At 55.1% G+C, this 24,122-nt stretch overlaps 1 protein-coding gene across 1 annotated transcript in view; it reads right to left on the bottom strand.

Annotated features, from left to right (window-relative positions):
* PEPD (peptidase D) overlaps window positions 1-24,122 on the bottom strand; it is a 119,130-nt gene that overhangs the window by 80,148 nt on the left and 14,860 nt on the right. The window contains exons 4-6 of the mRNA XM_079799578.1: window positions 15,706-15,769; window positions 9,986-10,033; window positions 8,552-8,613 (exon numbers count right to left, since the gene is read on the bottom strand). Coding sequence (XP_079655704.1) covers window positions 8,552-8,613; window positions 9,986-10,033; window positions 15,706-15,769 — 174 coding nt within the window. The remainder of the gene's footprint in view (window positions 1-8,551; window positions 8,614-9,985; window positions 10,034-15,705; window positions 15,770-24,122) is intronic.

Below are 24,122 nucleotides of genomic sequence, written 5' to 3' on the forward strand. Positions count from 1 at the left end.
GGTGAGAAGAAAAGGAGAAAGGCAATTACTTTTGAGATAAAACTTAAGATAACTGCCCAACTTTAGGATAATGTAAGGGGTCTGAGCACATTTAAGATAGGCTAGGCTAAGCTACGTTGTTCAGTAGGTTAGTGGGTTAGATATATTTTCAACTTATACTGGTTTACCAGAATTTAACCCCATTATAAAGTCAAGTTGCGCCCTAACTGGTTTGGCTCAGTGGATAGAGCATCAGCCTGCAGACTGAAGGGTCCCAGGTTCGATTCTGGTCAAGGGCATGTACCTTGGTTGTGGGCACATCCCCAGTAGGGGGTGTGCAGGAGGCAGCTGATCGATGTTTCTCTCTCACTGATGTTTCTAACTCTCTATCCCTCTCCCCTTCCTCTCTGTAAAAAATCAATAATAAAATATTTTTTTTAAAGTCAAGTTGCATCTGTATCATGCAAACAGAAACCAAAAAAGACATCAGACAAAATAAGCTTAAGACAAAAAGTTTTACTAAACACAATAAAAGAACATTTTATATTGATAAAATGGAAAATTCATGAAGTAGATATAATAATTATAAACATATATGCACCTAACAACATCTCTCCAAGATAGATGAATCAAAACCTGACAGAATTGAATGGACAATGGACAATTTACAACAGTTGGAGACTTTAATACTTTGTGGCAATGAATAGAACACCTAGATAGATAGAAGATCAACAAGGAAACAGAAGACTTGAACAACGTTATAAACCAATTAGACCTAACAGACTATCCAAGAGCATAATCCATTTTCTCAAGTGCTCATGGAACATTCTCCTGAACAGGCCATATGTTAGGCCATAAAATAACTCCCAACAAAATGAAAAGGATTGATTCATACTAAGTATGTCCTCCACCCACACTGGAATGAAATTAGAAATCAATAACAGAAGGAAAATTTACAGGTATGTGAGAATCAAATTATACACTCCTAAATATGGACCAATAAATAGGTCAATGAAGAAATCACAAAGGGAACTAAAAATACTATGAAAAAAATGAAAACAAAAATACAACATACCAAAGTGTATAGTTAGTAGCTAACACAGTGGTTAGAGAGGAATTTATAGCTGTAAATGCCTACATTAAAAAGGAAGCAAGTTATCTCAACTCAATGACCTAGCTTTCTATCTTAAGAAACTAAAAAAGAACAAACTAAACCCAAAGCAAGACAAAGGAACAAAATAATAAAGATTAGAGTAAAAGTTAATAAAGACAGGGTGGCACTGGCATAAAGACAGGGGATCGGGCTGAAACCGGCTCTCCGACATCCCCCGAGGGGTCCCAGATTGCGAGAGGGCACAAGCCAGGCCAAGGGACCCCACCGGTGCACAAATCCGGGCCTCTAGTACAATAATAAAATTACAACACAATTTAAAAACGGGAAAAGGATCTAAACAGGCATTTCTCTAAAGGAGATATGCATATGGTAAATAAGCACAAGAAAAGATGCTCACTGTTAGCTATCAGGAAAACACAAATAAAAACCATAATGAGATACTATTGCATAGCCACTTACATGGCTACAATAAAAAAGATAGATAATAACAAGTGTCGGTGAGGGAATGTAAGTTAGTTTGACAATTCCTCAACAAATATAACAGAGTTACCGTAAGTCTCAGAAATTCCATTCCTAGGAATATGTACAAGGGAATTGAATGCATATGTTCACACAAAAACTTATATATCAATGTCCACAGCAGCATTATTCTTAACAGCTAAAAGGTAGGAGCAACCAAGTGTTCATCAACTGATAAACATTCAAACATAATATGGTATATGTCTATAGACTAGAATATTTTTTTCAGCTATAAAAATGAGCAAAACTGATTCATGCTACAACATGAATGAACTTTGAAAACATGCTAAATGAAAGAAGCCAGATACGAAGGCCACATATTGTGCAATTCCATTTATATAAAATGCTAGAGTAGGCAAATCCATGGAGACAGAAAGTAGATTAGTGGTTGCTAGGGGAATGGGAAATGACTTCCTAGTGGGTACAGGGTTTCTTTTTGGATGATGAAAATATTCTAAAATTGATTGTGATGATAACTGCACAAACTGTAAATATACAGAAGCCATTTAATTGTATACTTTAACAGGTCAATTGTAATGTATGTACATTGTATCCTAATAAAGCTGTTCTTTTAAACTTATGAATTATGTACATAATGAATCTTATATGTAAATTTTATTTCAATAAAGTCCATTTATAAAATTGACAGACTGAGAAAAGAAATAAATCCACAAAGCACCGTTTGACATTCTCTCATACCTCTTGTGGTGATAGAACAAGCAGAGAAATCAAGGAAGATGCAGAAGATATGAATAATTACAATTAATCAACCTGACTTAATTGACATATACAGAGCACTACAGCCAACAACATGCTCTCTTCAAGTACCCAAGAAACATTTATCTTAATGATCATATGCTGGAAGTTTTAACAAACTTCAAAGTATTAAAATACTGAACATGTTTACCAACTACAGTAGAATTAAACTAGAAACCAGTAACAAAAAGAATATAAAATCCCAAATTGTTTGGAAATTAAGCTACTGTTCAAAAGAGAAATAATGGAATTAGAAAATAAAAACATAAAATATAACCAGTGAGATGCAACTGAAACAGTGCTTAGAGGAAAATGTACAGCTCTAAATGTATTTAGTGGAAAAGAACACTGAAAACCATGATCTAAGTTCCCATCACAAGAATGTCCCTTTCTTCTTTCTCAAGAAGCTAAAGAACAAATAAACCCAAAGAAATGAGAAGAAAATTAAAAAGAACAGACATTAATGAAATAAAAAGCAAATATACAGTAAAGAAAAATCTAGAAAGCCAAAAGTTGTTTTTTGCTGGGATGAACATAATTGAAAAGGGGACCTCAGGCGAGAGAAGGATCAGATCGGCACATCCCTGACACCGCGGTGTGCCATCCGCAGCTCACGCCATCAGGAGACAGCTGGGGGAGCACGGCCTGGCCTGGAATAAAGGACAGGCCTCAGAGGAGCGCGCCTGGCAAGGCCTCAAGCCCCTGCGTCCTCAGCCCTGTGACATCTCGGGTCAGGACATCACACACAGGGCATGCAGGCTGTGGCCAACCAGGGACTCTCCACGGCCTCGTCACTGGTGTTTAAACACAACCATCGACCGCCATGTTGTGAGGCTGGCACACCCACCCCTGGCCGAGCCCGAGGAGGGTGCTCAGGGACAGGGGAGAGAGGAGAGAAGGGGTATGGGCAGGCAGTGGCCAAAGCTTTTGGATTCCTAACACGCACAGAAGACACTTTATTCAAAGTCAAGCAAAATGTTGTAGAATCAAAGCCCTACTTGTGAAATATCAGAGAACACAGGCAGCCAACATGTTGCAGCGTGAAGAACAGAGAGAGCAGCAGATGACATAAATCAAGACGACAACACAGACTCTGCCTCCCATTTCGCCAAATGTCACTTTGACATTAGGAAAAACGACGGCCTATCCCCTCAATAGCCAAACGCACCAGTAGAATTTCACTGCACAGAATGTACGTGCGTATACACACATCCACACATACCCCCAAGCAGCAAAGTGACCCAGCCCATAAACAAACACACATAACATGACGGGCAAGATGAACTCACACAAAGGCAGTATACACATAGAGAAGAGGCCACACAGACACACACAGATGTGTATACAACAGACACACACTCAGAGACACACAAATGCACACAGGTGTATATTCACAAACACAAACACATCCTAGTACATGCACACAGACTCAGGCACACACACTCAAGAGACATGGATGCTCGCCCAGACGCACACACCCAGACATACACTTAGACTAACACACAAAGATCCATACCCAAATAGATGCATGTACAGAAACACACACACTCGCACAAACGCACACTCCGAAGCAAAATACCCAGACAGAGAAACACACTCAGACACACACACACGAGTCCAAAAAACATTCACCACAATGTTGACAGGCTTTAAGTCAGGGCTATGAAATTCAGATATTCCTTGCTTTTGGCACTGTGCTAGTTAGCATTTTCTATGATGAGCAGGTAATTGTGTAAAAAAACACACAAATTCACCAGTGCCTGAGCGGGTAGGGGTGAGGCCGGGGGGGGGGGGGGGGGGGGGCCAGCATAGGCTAATTCCCTGGTGGGCTCCACCTGTGGGCTGGGTGACGAAGGGTGAGTAGGGTGGGCCCACCCTCTGCCCCAGCCGCTGGCCTCCTCCCTGCCATTTGTAACCCAAGGACAGTGAGGCTTGCCTGGAAAGCCAGCCCTGGAAGAGCCCCCCGTCCCCCCCCCCCCCCCCCCCCCCCCGCCCCAGGACTGAGGCAGGCTCTTGTCCCTGCAGGATCTCTCTCCCATGGAGATTCCAAGGGCCGCAATTAGAAGCCCAATCCCAAAGACTAACTTGATACACAAGTTAACAGTAACCAGAAAGCCAAGGTCCCCACGCCACAGACTAGTGTTTTGCTGTAATTGTCAAGTTTTAATAATGTCCCTTTAATTCGTGGTTTTTAAAATTCACATCTTTAAATATTAATATTCCTGAAATAATAGCCCCCAAGTCCAGCAATTTCATATTAACTGCTTATTTAAATGGAATTAATTTGTAACTGATGGTCTTCAAATATGCAAGGCAATTTAAGTAAATGCCAAAAGATAAGAAATAAATAGATCCTAACTAAGCAACTGATGTCAAGTATCAATCCTATTCCTGTTGGGCAACAGTATAAAACAGAGTGCCCTGCACCTCACACCCCACACCACCCCTGGCTCCTGGGCACACCCTCTGCCTGGTTTCAGGGGAGCTCTCACGTCAGGAAGGTTCCCCATTAAGCTATATGAACTTGATGTACGAGTGACCCTTGGCTAAGGCCACCTCGGCCCCCACAGACCTCCTCTTTCCCTTCGCCGTCGGCATCTCTCTCAGAACAATCAGCTCGAAAGTCCACTTCCTCAGCGCTGACACAGACCCGCAAGTCTGACTTTGCCCCCAGGCTGCAGGGCCAACCCTTCAGGCAGCTGTGGTGGCCCAAGCCCACAGGAAGAAGCCTCATGTCCTCCTGACTGCAGAGCTGTCGCTCCATCTCAGCTGCGCCTCACCCAGCCCCTGCCCAGCCCCTGCCCAGCCCCGCCATGCCCTTCCCAGGACCTGACCATGAGCCTGACCCCATCCTCTGGCCACAGCCCACAGAGCAGCCTGCTCCTTCCACATCTCCTGCGGGAATTGTCCCTGCTCCAATCCAGCCATACATGGGAGCTAGGGCCTGGGCCAGAGCCCAAACTCTGCCAGAGGCCTGCAGACCATCCCCACCTCTCCCTTCCCCCTGGCTCCCCAGGGAGGACAAAGCCACACCCCTTGAGTCTAGGGAGCCCAGGCCATGGGGAGACCCCAGTGCACGTCCACCATCCCTACCCCATCTCTGGCTCCCTGTTCCCCTTGCTCCTGGTCCTGTACCAACCCCACCACTGCAAGACCTGGCACACTCCCTGCTGCAGGCAGCAGGCCTGGCCCTGATCTCGGAATGGGGAGGGAGCTCTGAGGCCTCCCGGGACCAAACCCACAGCCCTCCCAACACTGAGCCCAAGTGTGGCAGGCTCAAGCGGCCAACCCCGAGAAGCCACCCTTGGAGGGGTCACGGGCTGCTCTCCCAGCTGGAGTAGGACGCAGAGGATTGGGCATAAGTGGACGGTGAGACCACTGTTCTGCCAAGTCCCCACCTCTCCCCAGGCCAAAGGATGAAGGCAGCCTGGGACGGCCATCAGCACAAACTGAGAGGGCAAACCTGAACTTCTGCTAAAGCGGGTCAATCAGGATGTGCTGCAGGAAAGTTCACCAGGGCCAAACCCCACAATTCCAGGAAGAAGGCACTTCATTAGGGCATCGAGAAGCACCCGGAGATAGGAGCAGTTGATAGAAAGCAGGAGAACAGCAGGAGTCCTCCTGCTTAGGAATCAGGCTGTAATTATCCCCACCAACAGCTGGAGCTGCCGAGGGCAGACAGCTGAGCTCCGCGGAGCTGCAGCGGCCCTCAAGGACAAGGGCCTCCCCCAGGCTGGCACTGAGGCCAGGAGGTGGCAGAGTCGAGATGCCGACAGCCAGTGTGGGTGGAAGGCAGGGGGCGGGGCTGTCCCAGGCCCCAGGAAAAGACATGGGACCGCAGGGAAAGCACTGTGGGCGGCTGGATGCGGAGGCTGGGCCGGGGTCAGTGCCCATGGAGGTGCACTGGGGTGGAACTACACTGCACCGTGCGATGGGAGGCCCAGAGGCAGGCACAGGGGACAAGCCCCCAGGGGACAGGAGGCCAAAGGGCCCCAGAGCAGACAGACACAGGGAGGCTCTCCCATGCAGTACATCAGCCAGGCCAGGACACTGAGCCCCCTCATGGGTATGGGAAGGAATCCCTCATTGTCAGCCCCCCTCTGGACAGGATCACAGGTTGGAGAGGGACCAGCCCAGTTCCTGGGGGAGAATGTGCAAAGTTAGAGCAGCCCCTGGTTCTCTAAAAAGCCTCCCAAATGCTGACCGTGTCGGTGGGGCTGACCAAGCACAGGATCCTCGGGGCTCTTGGCAGGGGCTGCAGAGACTCAGGGAGGAACAGAAAACACAGGCTGGGGTCTGCTCATGGAGGGAGAGGTTGGGTTCACAGCGGACGACTCCCAGGGGGGTAAGGACGACAGCGATGATGGCCGTGAGCCTCCACCCCAACCCCCTCTCTCCAGGAAACCTCAGGGAGCAGCCAGCCGTGCTCCGCTCTCAGGGGCTACATCCTGAGCTCCCCAAGAACCAGGCCGGCCACACCACCCACCAGACCTGTCCTGGGGCTGCTGAGCAGGCATTCTCTGCAGCAGAAACCTCTGGAGGACAAGCCAAGACACATACCAGGAGCCCGAAGCCCCACAGCTCACCGACACCCGGAGTCTTGTAATCAGCCAGCCTCAAGCCTACCTGGCCCACTGCACAGAGAGACTGAGACGAGGCTCAGAGGGGCAGCGGGACTTGCTGGGGTTTGCTCACGAGTGACCATTTACCGAACACCAGCTCCACGCTAGGCTCCAGGTGAGTGGATCTCATTTTATCCCGACAGGTCCAAGCATGCCTCACATGGGGGAGCCAAGGCTCAGAGGGCAATTCTGCTAAGGTCACAGAGCTGGCCAGCAAGGGGCCATCAGGGCTCCCTCCGCCTAGCTCAGGGCCCTCCCCGCAAAGCAGAGAATGAAGCAGAGGCTGGGGGGGCCGGCCCAGGGGACCACAGAGCCATGCCCTGGTGTAGATGGAGGCAGGTGAGCAGGACTGAGCACCGGCCCCTGGCAGTGCTGGAGGGACCAGAGGAGGCCTGCCTTAGGACAGGCGGCAGCGGGTTATGCCCCCGCGACACACACACCCTCCAAGGGCCTAGGAAAGGCGGCATCTCCATGGCCAGCATTTCAACGAGCTGAGCTAATTGCTGCCAGCGTGGGAGATATGGCTGCTCTGGGAAAACTCCCAAGAGGATGCAGAGATTTGAGCGATGAAAAGAAGCAAACCTGACACCTGCTCCCCCTGCCCCATCTCTCTCATGTGGGGGGAGAGGGGGAGTCTTGCATATTTATGAGCTCATAATCCTTCCTAATCACCCCTACATCACACATACACACAAATTCCCATGGCGCAGGCTCATACATAATTATGAGGCACTTCCTCTGTCACTGCCTCAGTCCACCAAAGGACGACAGAGGACGCAGCGGTGCAGTGTGGTGGGGGAGGGGCTGTGATCAAGGTACAGGAGCTGACCGGGAGCTGTCCAGCCCAGCAGCCTGGAGGAGCAGGTGCACCCCCCCCACAAGGGCTTGTCTGCTGTAGCCTTGGGCTAGCAACACAGACCCCACAGATCCCCCCAGGGCCAGCCAACCCCAGCCCAGAGACCCAGCACCCTCCGTGTTCACAGCGTGCGAGTGGTAAGGAGGGTGGGGTGCTGCACTGGGTGCCTAAAATCTGCCCGCCTGCCTGGAGAGACCTAGAAGGAGAAATAGGGTTTGGGGGCTAGGCCTGGAGCTCGACTGAGGCGTGAGGGCAGGTAAGGGGGTCCTGACCTAGGACTAGGGCAGCAGGAGACATGGGGGAGTTGTTGCCAGCAGCGCTGGGAGAAGTTAGAGGCCAGCAGTAAGGAAAGAGGGCGGATAAGAACAAAGACCACGAGCTCAGAGCAGATCCCGGAGGGAAAGCAGGTGCACAAGTGGGGGCCTGCCTGTGCGTACACTGCGGCCAGGGCTCCCCAGGCACTCAGCAGGCCTGCCCTTCACTACAGAGCTCAACCGAGAAGGGGCATCTGCTCCTTAAAAGTAAACGTTGAAGTGAATTTAGGCAAACGATTTTCTAAGCATTTCCTCCAAGTGTCCAGTCTGACCCCCTTCGGCATCCTCCTGTTTGTGTGTTTCGTGTCGTTTGTAGACTGGTAAAGGCCTGCTGGCGAAGATGTGAGCTGTGGAGGATGGAGGAAGCGGTTCCCGGGGCCCCAGGACTCACTTGCTGATGCCCTCGAAGGAGGCCTCCCTGCAGACACTGCCGCTGTCAGTGTTGACACCGCGCTGGGGAGAGAGGGAGACACAGATGCGTCACACAAGGCTGCACGGCACCCCACAGCCTGCACTGGAGGGCCTGCCTCCTCCAGCCAGGCTCAGAACCAGGCTCAGACCGGGGAAGAACCTGGAGCTTCCACCCCGGCCTGGGGAAGCCATGCCTCCCTGCATTCCAGGTTAACGCCAAACTGGACCCCAACCCAAGGCAGGCCCTCCTCCTGCAGCATCTTGGAAAGCAGAGAAAACAGGCCTCCTCTTCGGCGCTCTTTGTAGATGCCAGTTCAGGCTGCTCAGCTGAAGGGGGTGGGCGAGAAGAGCAGGGACCGAGACCACCCTCTACCCCAACCTGCTCTCCCACGCTAGCCCCATCTCATGCACACCCGCACACGCATGCTCCCCACTGGCTGTGCTAAGAGCACTGTCGAATGCAGCCCTTCCAGAGGCGCTGGTACAGTCCTCCCCTTCCCCTCGCTGCCAGGACACTCCAAGTGGAACTTGGACAGGAGCAAAGACAAAAGATTTAGAGAAACGTGCCATCCCTGGAGAGGCAAGGCATTTCAAACTGCCATTTCCTCCCCAGAAACTGCAGGTCAGTGTCTAATGGATCCCTCCAACAAAACACACTGGACCATCCGACCACAGTCATCTAGCACAACCTTCCTTCCCAGCCATCAGGACAGCAGAGCGGGAAAAAGAGACCCCAGGAAGTGCTACCAAAAGTAACCAAGAAAAACTACTTCTGTAAAAATCAATAAACAAAGGAGAGAAGGGTCGCTCTGGGAGGAAAGAAGAGCTATACACTTTTCGTGCCTGCAGCCCCCCAAGGTCAAAGAAGTACAAGAAAGCAGCCGTCTTCTCTGCGCCCTCTCACAGCCCGAGCGCCCCACAGGCTGCAAGGCACCAGGGGTCACTGGGCAGCCTGGCCCCGCCGCAGGAGGGGGTGGCAGGCCATGGGTCATTCAGTGCCTGCGTTCAAAATCTGATGGCCCACAGCCCAGCGCCCTCACAAGCAGATACCGGGGGTGTGTTTTTCAAATCCTTTTAACAACAGAGGAGACCTAGGATGGAAGCAAATTGATATTCTACATCCACAAATCCCAGGAGTTCAGCCTAACACAAACACATCCTCTAGCTGGGTTTAACCCTGGGGGTGGGGATGGTGTGTTGTCCACAGTGGCCTCACATCCCAGCACATCCCGGGGAGACCGGAGAATCGAGGACGTGGTCCCGGACATGTCTTGCTGTTCAGACTGAGAAGGTGTCGCTACTTATCACCGTGGGCCATTCCTCTCGGTTTCTCAACCCTCGACCTCTGCAGGGGCAGGTGGCTCCCTGAAACCCCTTCCTGAGCCCAAACACTGCCCAGACCCTGGACACTTACCAAAGTGAGGAGGACAGAGGGACTCTGTGAGGTCAGGACACTGGCGATCTGAAAGGTCAGAAAGAAAAATGCACTTTAGAGCAGCCAAGGCAGGGACGGAGCTGATGTACCACCATTACTCAATGACAGCCCGGTGCAGTGAGCAGAGCCTTAAGGCAGGTGCTGCTGTTGCTGCCCGCATCCAGCAGAGGAGGAAACTGGGGCTTCTGAAAGCCACACAGCTGTAGGGTAGCAGAGAGGAATTCAAACCTAAGCCAGGCACACTTCCCCGCATACCAACCATCCTGCCTCCAGGCCCCAGGAGGGCTCTGAGCTCCAAGCAGCCAGACCTGCCCACCCTCCAAGGCCAGTGCCTCCACGCATCTGACAAGCGGTCCCTCCCGAAAGACCTGGATGGCAACCTCCTAGGCACTGGCCCCACAAGCCTCCCTCCCGTCCCAGGGCAGACACTTCCCTTCCTGCCCCTCATTGATCCCCTCGCCTGTGGGATGTCAGCCATCCCCAATCCTCTCCCAGTCCCCGGCCTGCATCCCCGATCTGCATCCTTCCACCATGGCCCCCTCAGGCCTCAGGCCCCTGTGTGCTGCTCCGCTTCCTACCCCAACCCCTTGAATGAGCACACCATGCCAACTCCTCTCTTCATGCCTTCCTAGGGCTCTCACCTCTGCCTGCCATGCCTTCCCCCATCTCAGCCACTTCATCAATTCAGACTCCTCTCTGGCCCCACTGACCGTCATCATTCCCTTGGCCAAGTGCCCATCATGCTGCCTTAGCCATGATGTCTGCAACCCGAGGTGCCAACCACCCTGGTGGGAGCACCTTCTTCCTCTCCTGACCCCCCACCCCGCAGTCCACTCCGAGTCTTGGCTACTGCAGCCCCCACTGTATCTGAGCCCCCAGGGCAGAGAACAGTCTCCTCTGCAGCCCTTGCCCCTCCCCACATACCCACCCGGCACGCTTTAGTGCCCGACACAGGGCGAGAGTGAGGAGGATCTGCTGTTTGTTGTTTTACAGCTTTACTGAGCTGTCACTGACATATTCTACACTGCACATATTTAAAGTGCACATTTGGATAGTTTTGACATGTGTATATATGTGCTTTTTAATACTGAGAGGCTCACAGAGAAAACCTGGAAGATACTGAAAACTATAAAAACATAAAACACATATACAAGCCCATCCCCAGAGACCTTTTATCTCTGCACATAAAAACAGAGATCTGCAATGACATTTGGATCGTACGAAAGTTACACGCTTCACTTATTCCCTGTCATTAAATAGTCTCCAAGCCCGCGGTTTTTACGGTCACTACCACCGGGGACGGTGAACGTCCAGTGAGCCCTTGGTCATGGCCCGTGCTGGTACTTGAGACATCGTCTCATTTAACCGCCATGAGCCGGTGCTGTAGACATCCAGACTTCACCAACGAGAAAGGCTTACAGGTCCCATCACCTGCCCAGGTTTCCAGTTAAAAAGGAGTAGAGCCCAGAGCTAAACCTATGGCTGTGAAATATTCTCTTACCAGATATGGCATAACTTACCCATTCTTCTGTTGGACACCAATTATTTCTAAGGATTAACTATGATAAATAACGCCCTGGTGAACATCCTCGTACATGAGCCTTTATTTCCTTAGATAAATTCCTTAAACATTTTATTTCCTTAAAACAAACCAACAAATCGGACCCAGTGAGACTTCTAGGTGAAAAGCCATACACTTTGTCAAGGTTTCTGATGCTCAAGGCCAGACGCCCTCCAGATTGAACCAACCACCTCCCACCAGCGGTGCCTGAGGCTCCATCTCCCTGGCACCCCCTCGTTGACTCAGCAACTGCTCAGAGAGCCTCTGCTGCACAAAGGATCGGCTTGGCGCAGTCCCTGCTCCTCCCCAGGCCCTCCTGGAGGGGGGCTCGTTAAAAGGGAGAGCCTCGCTTCGAGCCCGGGGTGTGTTGTCACCTTGGTGAAGGGTCTCCATTCATCAGCACAGAACATCCTGTCAGTTACAGCAGCAGAACCCGAGAGCAGCGGGCACTTGGGGACGCATGTGCTACTGTCCTTGGGAGAAAGGGGTAGGATAACAAATGTGCAAGCTGATGCTTTTTCTCTCGGCAACAACTCGGGACGCGCTGCTGAGCGATGGAGGAGAAAGCAGCCCTCTCAGTGCTGCCACCGACGTGCAGGCGAGTCTCGGCCCACAGAGGAGGCGGGTGCCTGCTGGTCCTGGCAGGGCCACCTCTTCTATTGATCACAATTGCTTGAGTGGGTCCTGGTTACCTCTGCGGCTGCCAAACCTCCCCCAGCCTAGCAGTTCCATCTGCCGTTCCCCTTCCCCATGGAGACCCATTAGTGCTACACTCTCATCAACACAGCCTGATTCCATGCCTCAACAATTAAGGGGACATGACACGGCTATGTGTTGCCAGCTTGAAATGCAGCTCGGGCACACAGGACAGCACAGCTCTATCAACACAGGGCCTCATTTCTTTTCCTTTTTTTTAATAATATATTTTCTTTTTTTAAAAATATGTTTTTGTTGATTTTAGGGACTGAGAGATAAAAACATCAATAAGAGAGAATCACTGATCAGCTGCCTCCTGTAAGTCCCACACTGGGAATTGAGCCCACACCTGGGCATGTGCCCTGACTGGGAATCGAGCCATGATCTCCTGATTCATAGGTCAATGCTCAACCACTGAGCCACACTAGCTGAGCACAGGGCCTCATTTCCATGGAGTGTGGTCACTAAGGACCCATCAGCTCTCACAGACCAGTGCCACATCGATTTCCCAGGCAGCCCAGCCTCTCTGGCAGGTCGAGGTGGACAGCACACACAGATCTCATCAGAGCCCCATGGACAAGGGTCCTCCCTGGTGACAATCAAAGGCTCCCTGGGGACACCTCACATGTCCTCATGTCCGGAGCTCCAACCAGCCCTGCAGGCCATTCTTCATGGGTGAGCCAGGAAAGGGGGCTGGACAATCACAAAGCCCACACTGCTCCGGGGATCTGGGCGTCACCACATAAGAATCTAAGCCCTTGAATGAACTTTTTCATGGCAGTCTGAAACAGGGGTGCACAACGTTGGCTGGCAATGCATTTAAATTTTGAATTTGCTTCTAAAATTTAAGCATCAGGAAAGATCACAAACAATATGGATTTATCTGAAGCTACTCTTGAACAATCAGAGTATCTAACAACGCTGGGCCAGCAGTTCCACAGAGCAGCTGCCTCTCCAGAGGTCCCGCCACAGACCCCACCCCTCCCTGATGCCTCGCCACACCGAGGCTGAAAGGCAGGCAGCACCCATCGCTGTGCTGCCACAGTGGTTTCTCTTACATCCATCCTGCCTGCATCACAGCCGGTGACCCTCGTGCCTCCCAACTTCTGCCCACGGCCATTAAGAACAAGGGTCCCATGTGCCCTCCACCTCGCCAGCTCCCACCCCATCATGCATACCAGCCTTTGCACGGCACCTCAACAGCAATGCCTCGAAGAGCCTCTCAGGGTTCTCCTAAGCGCCCCCTTCTCAAAGGAACCACCATTCGCTCTACCTTCTCCATAATGAAACTCAGGGTCATCATGGGGAGGAAGGGAACTAGACAGCCAGGCTCGCAACATCAGACACCTGCATGCTATACTCGCTCTCAGGTGACAGGTCACGCCTGGGGCTGGGGCCTTCCTGTCCTCTTCCAGGAGACAAGTGTTAGCTGCTTCCCGCCTGGGGCTGGTCACAGACCAAGGCTGCCTAAAGTTCCATGGGCCTCAGCACCGGAGAACTGGCCCAGCCCAGCCCCAGCAGAAGGCTTCCTGTCACCTTCCGCGGTGGAGCAGGCCGGGGGCCTCCAGTGCCTCGGCCCAGGTGTCTCAGTCCAGCAGCCTGTAATTTTGTCAGGCTCCACTTTGAGCCAGAGAATCAAAGGCACCTGACAGCCTGCGTCACCTCTGTAGACGTGTCCTGCAGCACCCTCTCATTTCTGACAGGGCAAATGCAGAGGTGAAGGGCCAGGCCTCGGGGTCCAAAAGTCCTGGGGCCGCATCCCAAGTCTGCTGCCCCAGCTGTTGGGCCGTGGACGAGGCCCTTCTTGTCTCTGAGCCGCGGCCTCGGCCTCCTCCCTGTGATGGGGTGAGAGCCGTGGCCCACCATGGGACAGGTGGGGTGGGAGGGGAACGAGGAGCTGGCAATACTGAAGCCCGAAGGTGCCACCCTGGATGAAGACCTGTCTCATGGTCAACATGAGCCCTCGTGTCCGATGGCACCACAGCAGCGACAGCGTCACCAAACTGAGAACCAGCAACAGTGATGATGGTTCTGTGAGGCGCCTGAGCCTGGAGGAGAGCCCATTCCCTGAACTCCACTGAAGCCCTCGTGTCAGGTCCTGCTTCATAAGTACAGACTCCGTGAGCGGGGCTGCGGGCTGTGATTCCACACTATCATTACGGGCTTTCCTGTCTGGCCCTCAAGACCTCCTGTTTTACTGTGTCTGGAGGCCAGATCTCTTTTCTCCTCAGAAATGACAGCATGAATGAGGCTGAGTCCCCCTCAGTCATAAGATGCCTGACGGCAGCTGGGAAGGCTGCGGCACAGAGACGCTCCGACGCGGTGGGCCGAGTCCCAGGACCCGTCCCAGGCTGCCCCTCCAGGTTTCACATGGAGGAGCCTGGAAGGTCAAGTTCCCAAAAGGCAGTAATGTTAAGATGCAGTTTATGGAGGCAGGAGGGACACACCTGCCAAAGGGGATGGTGTATCAGAGCAGGCTGAGATCCAGGACTGAGCAGGATGAGCAGGTCCCTCCCTCTCCAGCACTTGGAAATACAAGGTAAGTGGCAATGACCTCGATAAGGACATGCAAATAAATATTCAGACTATTTTAGATTCTATATCCAAAGAGATCAATACATCAGGTCACGGGAGTATTAAGAGACTCTTTAGATGCTAGGAGTCACTCCCGGATCATTTGGCATTGAAATCACATGACATTACATAAAGATCCATCAAAAGCCCCCCTCCTTCCACAATCCAGCCGGTCAGAGTGCTGTCGGAGCAGGCCCACAGCCCTGCGGACGTGAGCCGCGCTGCTTCACCGAGGCCCTTCTGGTCGGGCACCATCACACCACGGTGATGATTCACCCGTGCCATGGTCACCTTCTTCACCAGACGCTGCCCAGGCTGCTGACTTCAGCCCTGGGTCTCAATCAGCTCTGATGCCCACAGGACCCTGACTGGGAAGGCAAAGAGTGTGAGAGTCAAGTCAGGGGAAAGAACCAGGCCTTAGTGACAAATACAGACAGACAAGGGCAGGGTACAGACCAGAACACCACCAGTGTCCACCATGACCACACCTGGTCCCAGGAGCCAGGGGAGGGTGCCAGTGTGGGCTGGAGTGACAGGAAGGCCAGGCCAAGCCGGGAGGGAGGGGAGGGCGGGGGGGGGGGGAACACATAGATCAGACTTTGTCAGAGACATCGTCCCCCGTGCAGTTCAGCTCCACCACCGAGTCAGGGGCACTGCCCTGCAAAGGAGGGGCCTGTCTCCTGGGAGATGTGAGGTACGTGTTTCCCACCTGCTCTCTCCAAATGAGGGCACTGCTGAGGGGCTAGCGGTCCAGTGGTGGCATCCTGCACATCAGCCAGGCTGTGGCAGTGGGAGGAGAGGGAATCCAGGGCAAAGGGGTAACTGAAGCCCTGAGTTGCTCAGAGAGGAGGCGGCTGCTGCTACTGACCTCGTCTGCGTACTGGACGTTATCCACAGCATACTTCTCCTGGAAGTGCTCCTTGGAGTGGATCCTCAAAGGGAAAAACAAGGAACACCAGGGTCAGGGTTTGGCCACCTCCTTGCCCCCAAGCCCAGGTTATGAAGCCCTGGCCCATCCCTAGTCCACTGGCACCTGGCACCAAGTGGATCTGCCCATCACAGATTCAGGGGCAAAGTACCGGGCCACAAAGTGACCGCTGAACCACACCTGACCCCTCAACCTTACCCAGTCGACCTCTGCTCCTCCTTCGAGTCCGCACCCTGGCCACCTGGGACAAGCAACTGCCAAGCTTTTCCCTCCACCGCCAGTGAGAGCCCACCAGGCAGCTCATCCCACCCTTTGGGGCCTGAAGCAAGCTGCCTCCTAGGCCCCACAGAGCCTCTTCAAAGGAAAGTTAAAGATCTCACATTTTAGAGAAGTCAATATCAGCATCACTCACTGTGATGAGAAACGTTCAAGCTTACTCATCAGCCCTGAGAAGGCAGCCAGTGAGAAGACAGAGCAGAGGAGGCTGGGCAGCCCTTGCCCACCTCACAGAGGACTCCTGGTCACAGATGCTCTGGGCAGGTCCCGGCAAACACCACGCCACCCCCAGCCTCTTCGTCAGGGGACGCGTCACTGTCACTGCCTGTGACAAGGCTCTCACGAGAAGCAGCACTAGACAGGGAGGGGGGCGGGGGGTGCCGAAAACCAAGTCTAATGACGCACGCACCATCCCACACCCAGGCACCACATTAGCACGGGTCCTGCCGAGGATCACATGGTATTCTAGCCACCAAGTGTTAGAGCCAAAAGAGTCCTCAAGGGAAGACAGCAGATGGCTTTCAGACTGTGCTTCCTGGGTTCCCAAGGGTGAGCAGATGACAGGGTGCTGCACAGTGTGCTGGGCAGGCTCAGAGGGGACAGGGCAGGGAGGGCACTTCGGAACTTGGAGATGGCCACCTCGAAGAGGGAGCTCCATGTGCCTTTGAGACACACTCAGACATCACTACCCATGAAGCAGAATCCCTCCCCTCTCTGAGCCCTGCACCACTTCCCTCTCTACCCAAGCAAGCGTCCCAGCCCAGACCGTAGCCACAAAGCACAGAGTGAGGACCCGAGACAGACAGACAGGTGGGCCTCGGGGACCAGCAGCAGGGAGCTCACAGCCACACGCAGCAAGCTGGGCCGAGGTGACGGTGGTCTCGCTGCAAATGGCTGCTCAGGGCCCCTGAAAACTACTTGCTTCATTTCCCTTGGGATTCTCTGAAGTGGGCAATGGGTGTCAAGCTCCTACTGTTGATTAAATTTGCACAGTCCAGGCACACTAGCTTTCACAGTTGAGACATGACTCAAAGTTAAGTGGCCAAAGCCTGGCACCTCCATTAGCACCACCTAAAGCAGCCAGGGCAGGAACTGACGACAAACACTTGCCGGGGCACCAGAGGCCCCGGCTCCAGGCTTACCAGACAGCTGGCTGAACCCGTGCTACTCAGGGGTGAATGGCACTCTCAGCAGAGCTGGAGCTGCGGACGTGTGCTGAAGTGCACGCCAGGAGCGCAAGAGGCCGCGCCATCGGCAGCGTCACCAATCACCCACTCTGACGGCTCTGGCTCCCGTCCCAGCCCCAGGACTAACACCCTGTGTCCTCAGCAAGTCCCCACACCACCTCTGGGCCCCAGTCACTTAATCACCTCCGGCTGTGACAGGCATCAGAAGCAAACTCCCCAAAGCCTGGGGAAGTGCCAAGGACCTGCTTTCAAGACCAGCCTCAGCGCTCCCTAAGACAGGCACCTAGGCTGTTAGCCTGGGCATTGAGTTTATCACCCCCAATCCCAACGGGGACCCTAGTCCTCCCAGCTCACCCAAGCCACTCGGCCGAGGGACACCCAGGAAATGTGTTCCCGCCTCCCTGCCTCGGAGTCTTGGTGGTCAGGCCCCAGCAGAAACCTAGACTTGAGACCTTGGAACATTTCTGTGCACTCATCCTGAGGTCAAGGCCATAACAATGCGGAACCAGAGTAGGTGGGGGAAGGAGGGGGCAAAAGGAAGGTGAGCACATGGCAGGTGTGATCTGTACGTGGCCCCAGGGCTGTGCGCTCAACTGTCCACCCTTCACCTACCAGCCACAAATCATGCCACTTGCCACGGAAGCTAAGGAGCACCAAGGGCCAGCCCGCCCACGGGAGAGCCTGCCGCTGCCACCCTGATGTCCGGGAGGAAGTGCAGGTGCCATCCCACCAGATGCCCTCTGTCCTTCTCAAGAGCTGGAGGACACAGTCCAGAGAGCACATGGGCTTCAAGAGCCAAAACCACCCAACTCCACAGGAAGACCCATTTGACAAATACAACCTTAAAGGCTGCAAGCATCTTCTCTGGCACTTTGCACATTATTCTTCTCTAAAGGGCAAAGATAATTAAGTTTGAATTGTACTATTTTTCATGCTTTAGAGCTAATTATAGTAAAAAACCACTTAAATATCACCCTAAGGAATAAGTGTGCCAGGTTACCATGTCAAGCCGGTGAAGGGAGGCTCGGCAGCCAAGGCTCGGTGGGGCTGTTGGGAGGAGTGGCCCGTCCACGCTAGCCCCGCAGAGCTGGCCGGAGAGGTCACTGGGCAGCTATCAGCCCGCTGAGGGCCTGCACCCTGCTATCTGGGGTTTGGGTCCAGAAGGCAGCTCATGCCAGATCCTGTCACATGGGAGATCCAAACAGAAGCAACTGGACTAGAAAGGGGTGGCTCAGCAGGGAAGCCGGCCCATTACAGACACTCTCCCTTCTAATGGCAGGCGAGAGGAGTGTCCCGCTCAAAGGAGGTCCTGCATCCAGGTGCAGCCAGTGTCCAGGGACTGCCGTGCAGGCCTCTGCCAGCAGCTGAGGGGACAGGAGGCCTTTCCCAGATCCCAGAATCAAGGCTGACACAGCGAGTGCCACCACCTGTGCAGGACTCCAGCAGGGAGGAGACGACATTAATGCCCATGGTTCAACTTCTAGAGAACGACATTTCTGAGCGCAGGTCTGGCTGGCTAGCTGACCGCCTGCATGCGGTTAATAAAAAAATAACCTCGAAGTTAGAGCAGTTACCACCAATTCTCAGCGCCCAAAGCCTGCCTTCAGCGGCAGACAGTGCTGCTGCTTTCCCTCTACCCTCTGCACAGGGAGCACCTGCTCTGGATCAGCAGGCAGCACCTTTTCAAGATCCCATCAGCTTGTCAGAAAAGCAGACCTCTCCAGAGCCATGCGTGCCCAGCTCCTGGTGACCATGCCCGTGAGTGGACCACAGGCAGCATTCCTCAGAGTGCGGGGCAGGGAGAGCCCCAGCTCCAGGAGGAGGGCCTAGGCTCCGGGAGGAGGAGGGCATAGGCTCCGGGAGGAGGAGGGCATAGGCTCCGGGAGGAGGAGGGCATAGGCTCCGGGAGGAGGAGGGCATAGGCTCCGGGAGGAGGAGGGCCTAGGCTCCGGGAGGAGGAGGGCCTAGGCTCCGGGAGGAGGAGGGCATAGGCTCCGGGAGGAGGAGGGCCTAGGCTCCGGGAGGAGGAGGGCATAGGCTCCGGGAGGAGGAGGGCATAGGCTCCGGGAGGAGGAGGGCCTAGGCTCCGGGAGGAGGAGGGCATAGGCTCCGGGAGGAGGAGGGCATAGGCTCCGGGAGGAGGAGGGCCTAGGCTCCGGGAGGAGGAGGGCATAGGCTCCGGGAGGAGGAGGGCATAGGCTCCGGGAGGAGGAGGGCATAGGCTCCGGGAGGAGGAGGGCATAGGCTCCGGGAGGAGGAGGGCCTAGGCTCCGGGAGGAGGAGGGCCTAGGCTCCGGGAGGAGGAGGGCCTAGGCTCCGGGAGGAGGAGGGCATAGGCTCCGGGAGGAGGAGGGCATAGGCTCCGGGAGGAGGAGGGCATAGGCTCCGGGAGGAGGAGGGCATAGGCTCCGGGAGGAGGGCATAGGCTCCGGGAGGAGGAGGGCATAGGCTCCGGGAGGAGGAGGGCATAGGCTCCGGGAGGAGGAGGGCATAGGCTCCGGGAGGAGGAGGGCATAGGCTCCGGGAGGAGGAGGGCATAGGCTCCGGGAGGAGGAGGGCATAGGCTCCGGGAGGAGGGGGGCATAGGCTCCGGGAGGAGGGGGGCATAGGCTCCGGGAGGAGGGGGGCATAGGCTCCGGGAGGAGGGGGGCATAGGCTCCGGGAGGAGGGGGGCATAGGCTCCGGGAGGAGGAGGGCCTAGGCTCCGGGAGGAGGAGGGCATAGGCTCCGGGAGGAGGAGGGCATAGGCTCCGGGAGGAGGGCATAGGCTCCGGGAGGAGGAGGGCATAGGCTCCGGGAGGAGGAGGGCCTAGGCTCCGGGAGGAGGAGGGCCTAGGCTCCGGGAGGAGGAGGGCCTAGGCTCCGGGAGGAGGAGGGCATAGGCTCCGGGAGGAGGAGGGCATAGGCTCCGGGAGGAGGAGGGCATAGGCTCCGGGAGGAGGAGGGCATAGGCTCCGGGAGGAGGAGGGCATAGGCTCCGGGAGGAGGAGGGCATAGGCTCCGGGAGGAGGAGGGCATAGGCTCCGGGAGGAGGAGGGCATAGGCTCCGGGAGGAGGAGGGCATAGGCTCCGGGAGGAGGGCATAGGCTCCGGGAGGAGAGCATCAGCTCCAGGAGGAGGAGGGCCCAAGCTCCAGGGGGAGAGCTAACCAAAACTACCCCTGTGATCAGTGGGCGGAGGGAAGCGGGGAAAGGAGAGGCTCCCGACTGAGGATCCTGGCAAACCCCTGGCCAGGCCTCAGGCTGCCAGGACCAGGCTCCCCCAAACCACTGGGAGTAAGAGCCAGAGGAACTACCTCAACCCTCCTTACAAAGACCTGCACCCCCATCAGTGCCCGACACTCTGCCTTGAAGACAAAGAGAGACAGAGCAAAGCCACCAGACAGGCTGAAGCAGCCTTGATCCTTGTGACCCAGGTGTATGTACAGGGTGGGGGGCAGTGGCTAAGAAAAACCACATACAACACACTACAGACATCATACACACCAAACCACATGCCACACCATACACACACCACCCACCCTCACCCCACGCCTCCACTCCTGTGCACACACACCCTACCCCCATGCACACACACCACCCCACTATACACACCCCCACCCCCATGCACATGCACACCACCCCCACTACACACACCCCCACCCCACTACACACACCCCCACCCCCATGCACACACACCTCACCACACTACACACACACCCACCCCCATGCACACGCACACCACCCCCACTACACACACCCCCACCCCACTACACACACACACACCCCCATGCACACGCACACCACCCCCACTACACACACCCCCACCCCACTACACACACACACACCCCCATGCACACACACCTCACCACACTACACACACACCCACCCCCATGCACACGCACACCACCCCCACTACACACACCCCCACCCCACTACACACACACACACCCCCATGCACACACACACCACCCCCACTACACACACCCCCACCCCACTACACACACCCCCACCCCCATGCACACACACCTCACCACACTACACACACACCCACCCCCATGCACACGCACACCACCCCCACTACACACACCCCCACCCCACTACACACACCCCCACCCCCATGCACACACACCTCACCACACTACACACACACCCACCCCCATGCACACGCACACCACCCCCACTACACACACCCCCACCCCACTACACACACACACACCCCCATGCACACGCACACCACCCCCACTACACACACCCCCACCCCCATGCACACACACCTCACCACACTACACACACACCCACCCCCATGCACACGCACACCACCCCCACTACACACACCCCCACCCCACTACACACACACACACCCCCATGCACACGCACACCACCCCCACTACACACACCCCCACCCCACTACACACACCCCCACCCCCATGCACACACACCTCACCACACTACACACACACCCACCCCCATGCACACGCACACCACCCCCACTACACACACCCCCACCCCACTACACACACACACACCCCCATGCACACGCACACCACCCCCACTACACACACCCCCACCCCCATGCACACACACACACCCACTACACACACACCCATCCCCATGCACACACACACCGCACCCCACTACAACCCAACCCCCATGCACACACACACATACCACCCCCACTACACACACACACACCACCACCCACCCACACACCATACATGCACACACACCACATAGGCATACAGACAAAACACACACACATATCCGTTCCCATCTCAGAAGAGCAGTGCTCAGGGCCTCAGGCCTGGAGGAATTCGCACACACCACCCCTGGGCAGTGCCTTCAGTCAGGTGACACCCTCCTCCCTCCAAACCCCGAGCCAGGCTCACTGTCGCGAGCTCGAACCAGGGACAGGAGCAGAACACTACCAAGTTGCAAAGGCTCTAAGAGGGTCCCCCGACTTGGCCCAAAGTCACTCACCCTCTGCGGGTACTGACACTGTCCAAGGTGTTTTTCCTGCCTTTTCAGTTAAAGCTGCCGTCAACTAAGCCTGACTCTGACAAAAATGATGGGAACACTCTTGCATCAGAAAGGCACAGACTTGTGTAAGCAGACTCCATATAAAAACAAATTTGAAACTACCACACTCCTGTCCCAAAAACGGCTTGGGGTGAGGAACAGGCCCAGCACCAGGCTGCCCACATGCCCCCCAACACCTTGGCCAGACAACAGGACAGGCTGTTTACGCAGGCAGTGGCAGATCTGCAGAGGGGGGTGTTGTTTCCCTGGGCAACTTTATCTGCCAGATGGATTTTCAAAAGCCATCAGATAGAGGCTCAAAAGGAAGCTGAGGAGCTGAAGGTCAAATGTCCGTCTGCTGGGCTTGGATTGCAAAGGCCAGGCAATCCCATCAGCCTCACTCCTCCCGAGCTCTACTGAGTATGAGAGCACCTGGGAACAGCCACACATCAGATCGGCCTCTCCCCAACTCCAGCTCCAAGCAAGCAAGCCCTCCGTGGTGCCCTGTTCCCATCATGCCTTCTCTCCCCAACGCGCAGGACAGGAGAACCAGGAGTCGGTCAGAGCAGGGGAAGAGAAGGCCAGCACGGGAGCCAGGCCTGCAGGAGACAAGGCTGAGCTCGGCACTGGAGCCCAACACCCTTGGGACCACCGTGCTCCGTCTGGCTGCCCAGTGTGCACACGGAGCCTTTCTGACAGGCGGACCCACCCTGCAGACGTTTGTACCCTCAAAGGCCAGCCGAGCCTCTAAGTCCGCACTACGCAATCAGCTGGCAGACTAAAGAACTTGTAACCGTGGCTCTGAAACCCAGCCGTGGCCACACACAGAACATTATTCCTCTATCACTGAAGATTACCCTCCGGAGGAGCCAACTGCTAACAGCTGTCCCCTGACCAACCAGGTCCTGGGCATAAACCCTCCAGTCAAGTGCCCTTGACCCCCAGTTGGTGGCTGCGGTGAGATTCCCTCAGGCTTCCCACTGGAAGGCAGGGTCCAGGTTTCTCCTCCCACAACCCTGGAAGGAGGCCCACCCTCCAGGACAGGCACTCCCCGACTTCTGCGTAAAGAAGCATTCAGACACACAGAGGAGGAGATGCACTCAGAGCCCCTCCCCACGTCCAGACAGAAACCCTGGTCAGGCCCTCCTTCCACCACGGTCCACGCCCACATGGCACGGAGGAGGCAGGGCCACAGGGAGGCTGAGAGGGCATGGGCGCCACCAGGCACAGGCTTATCCTGGATGCGTCACTGGCAAGAGGAGCGGAGGCTTCAGCTCTGTGATCCCCTCGGGGTGCAGGAAGGGCTCTGGGAAGACCAGACCTAAGCTCCCATCAGGAAACTCCTCGCCCAGACTGTCCCAGTCACCAGGGCTTCAGCGCACACCACCTGGCATGTGGGGGAGCACAAAAACACGCACCTCGTTCAGGAACTCATGGCAGAGCCCAGAGAGGCGATGGCTCCACAGGGTCTGGGACCTCAGAGGAGGACTCGGGGGCTGGGCGTGGATCTCCGCTCTGGTGGGAGGTGCCTCCGCTCCTCTCCACATGGTCTCTCCACATGGGCGAGTGTGGGCTTCCTCTCAGCACAGCAGCTGCGTCCAGGGCAAGGGTCCCACGACAAGGACCAGGCAGAAGCCACAGTGCCCTTGACAGTCCGGCTTCAGAGGCCACACGGTGACCCTGCCACATCCCGCATCCAGGCAGCCACCAGCTCCTGACCCGAGTCAAGCAGGAGGGAAAAGACTCCACCTCTCCACAGGGCGTGGCCATTTCTGGAGATTATAAACGGTCCGTTCCTGGCATCCTCACCACCTCATTTCAGGGTCACAAACGTAACCATCTCCAGGGACAGGGCCTCACCAGTGGCCGTGTCGCCGTTCCACAGATAGGAAATCAG

The sequence above is a fragment of the Cnephaeus nilssonii genome (genome assembly GCF_951640355.1).
Source record: "Cnephaeus nilssonii genome assembly, chromosome: 20".
Classification (NCBI taxonomy): Eukaryota; Metazoa; Chordata; class Mammalia; order Chiroptera; family Vespertilionidae; genus Cnephaeus; species Cnephaeus nilssonii.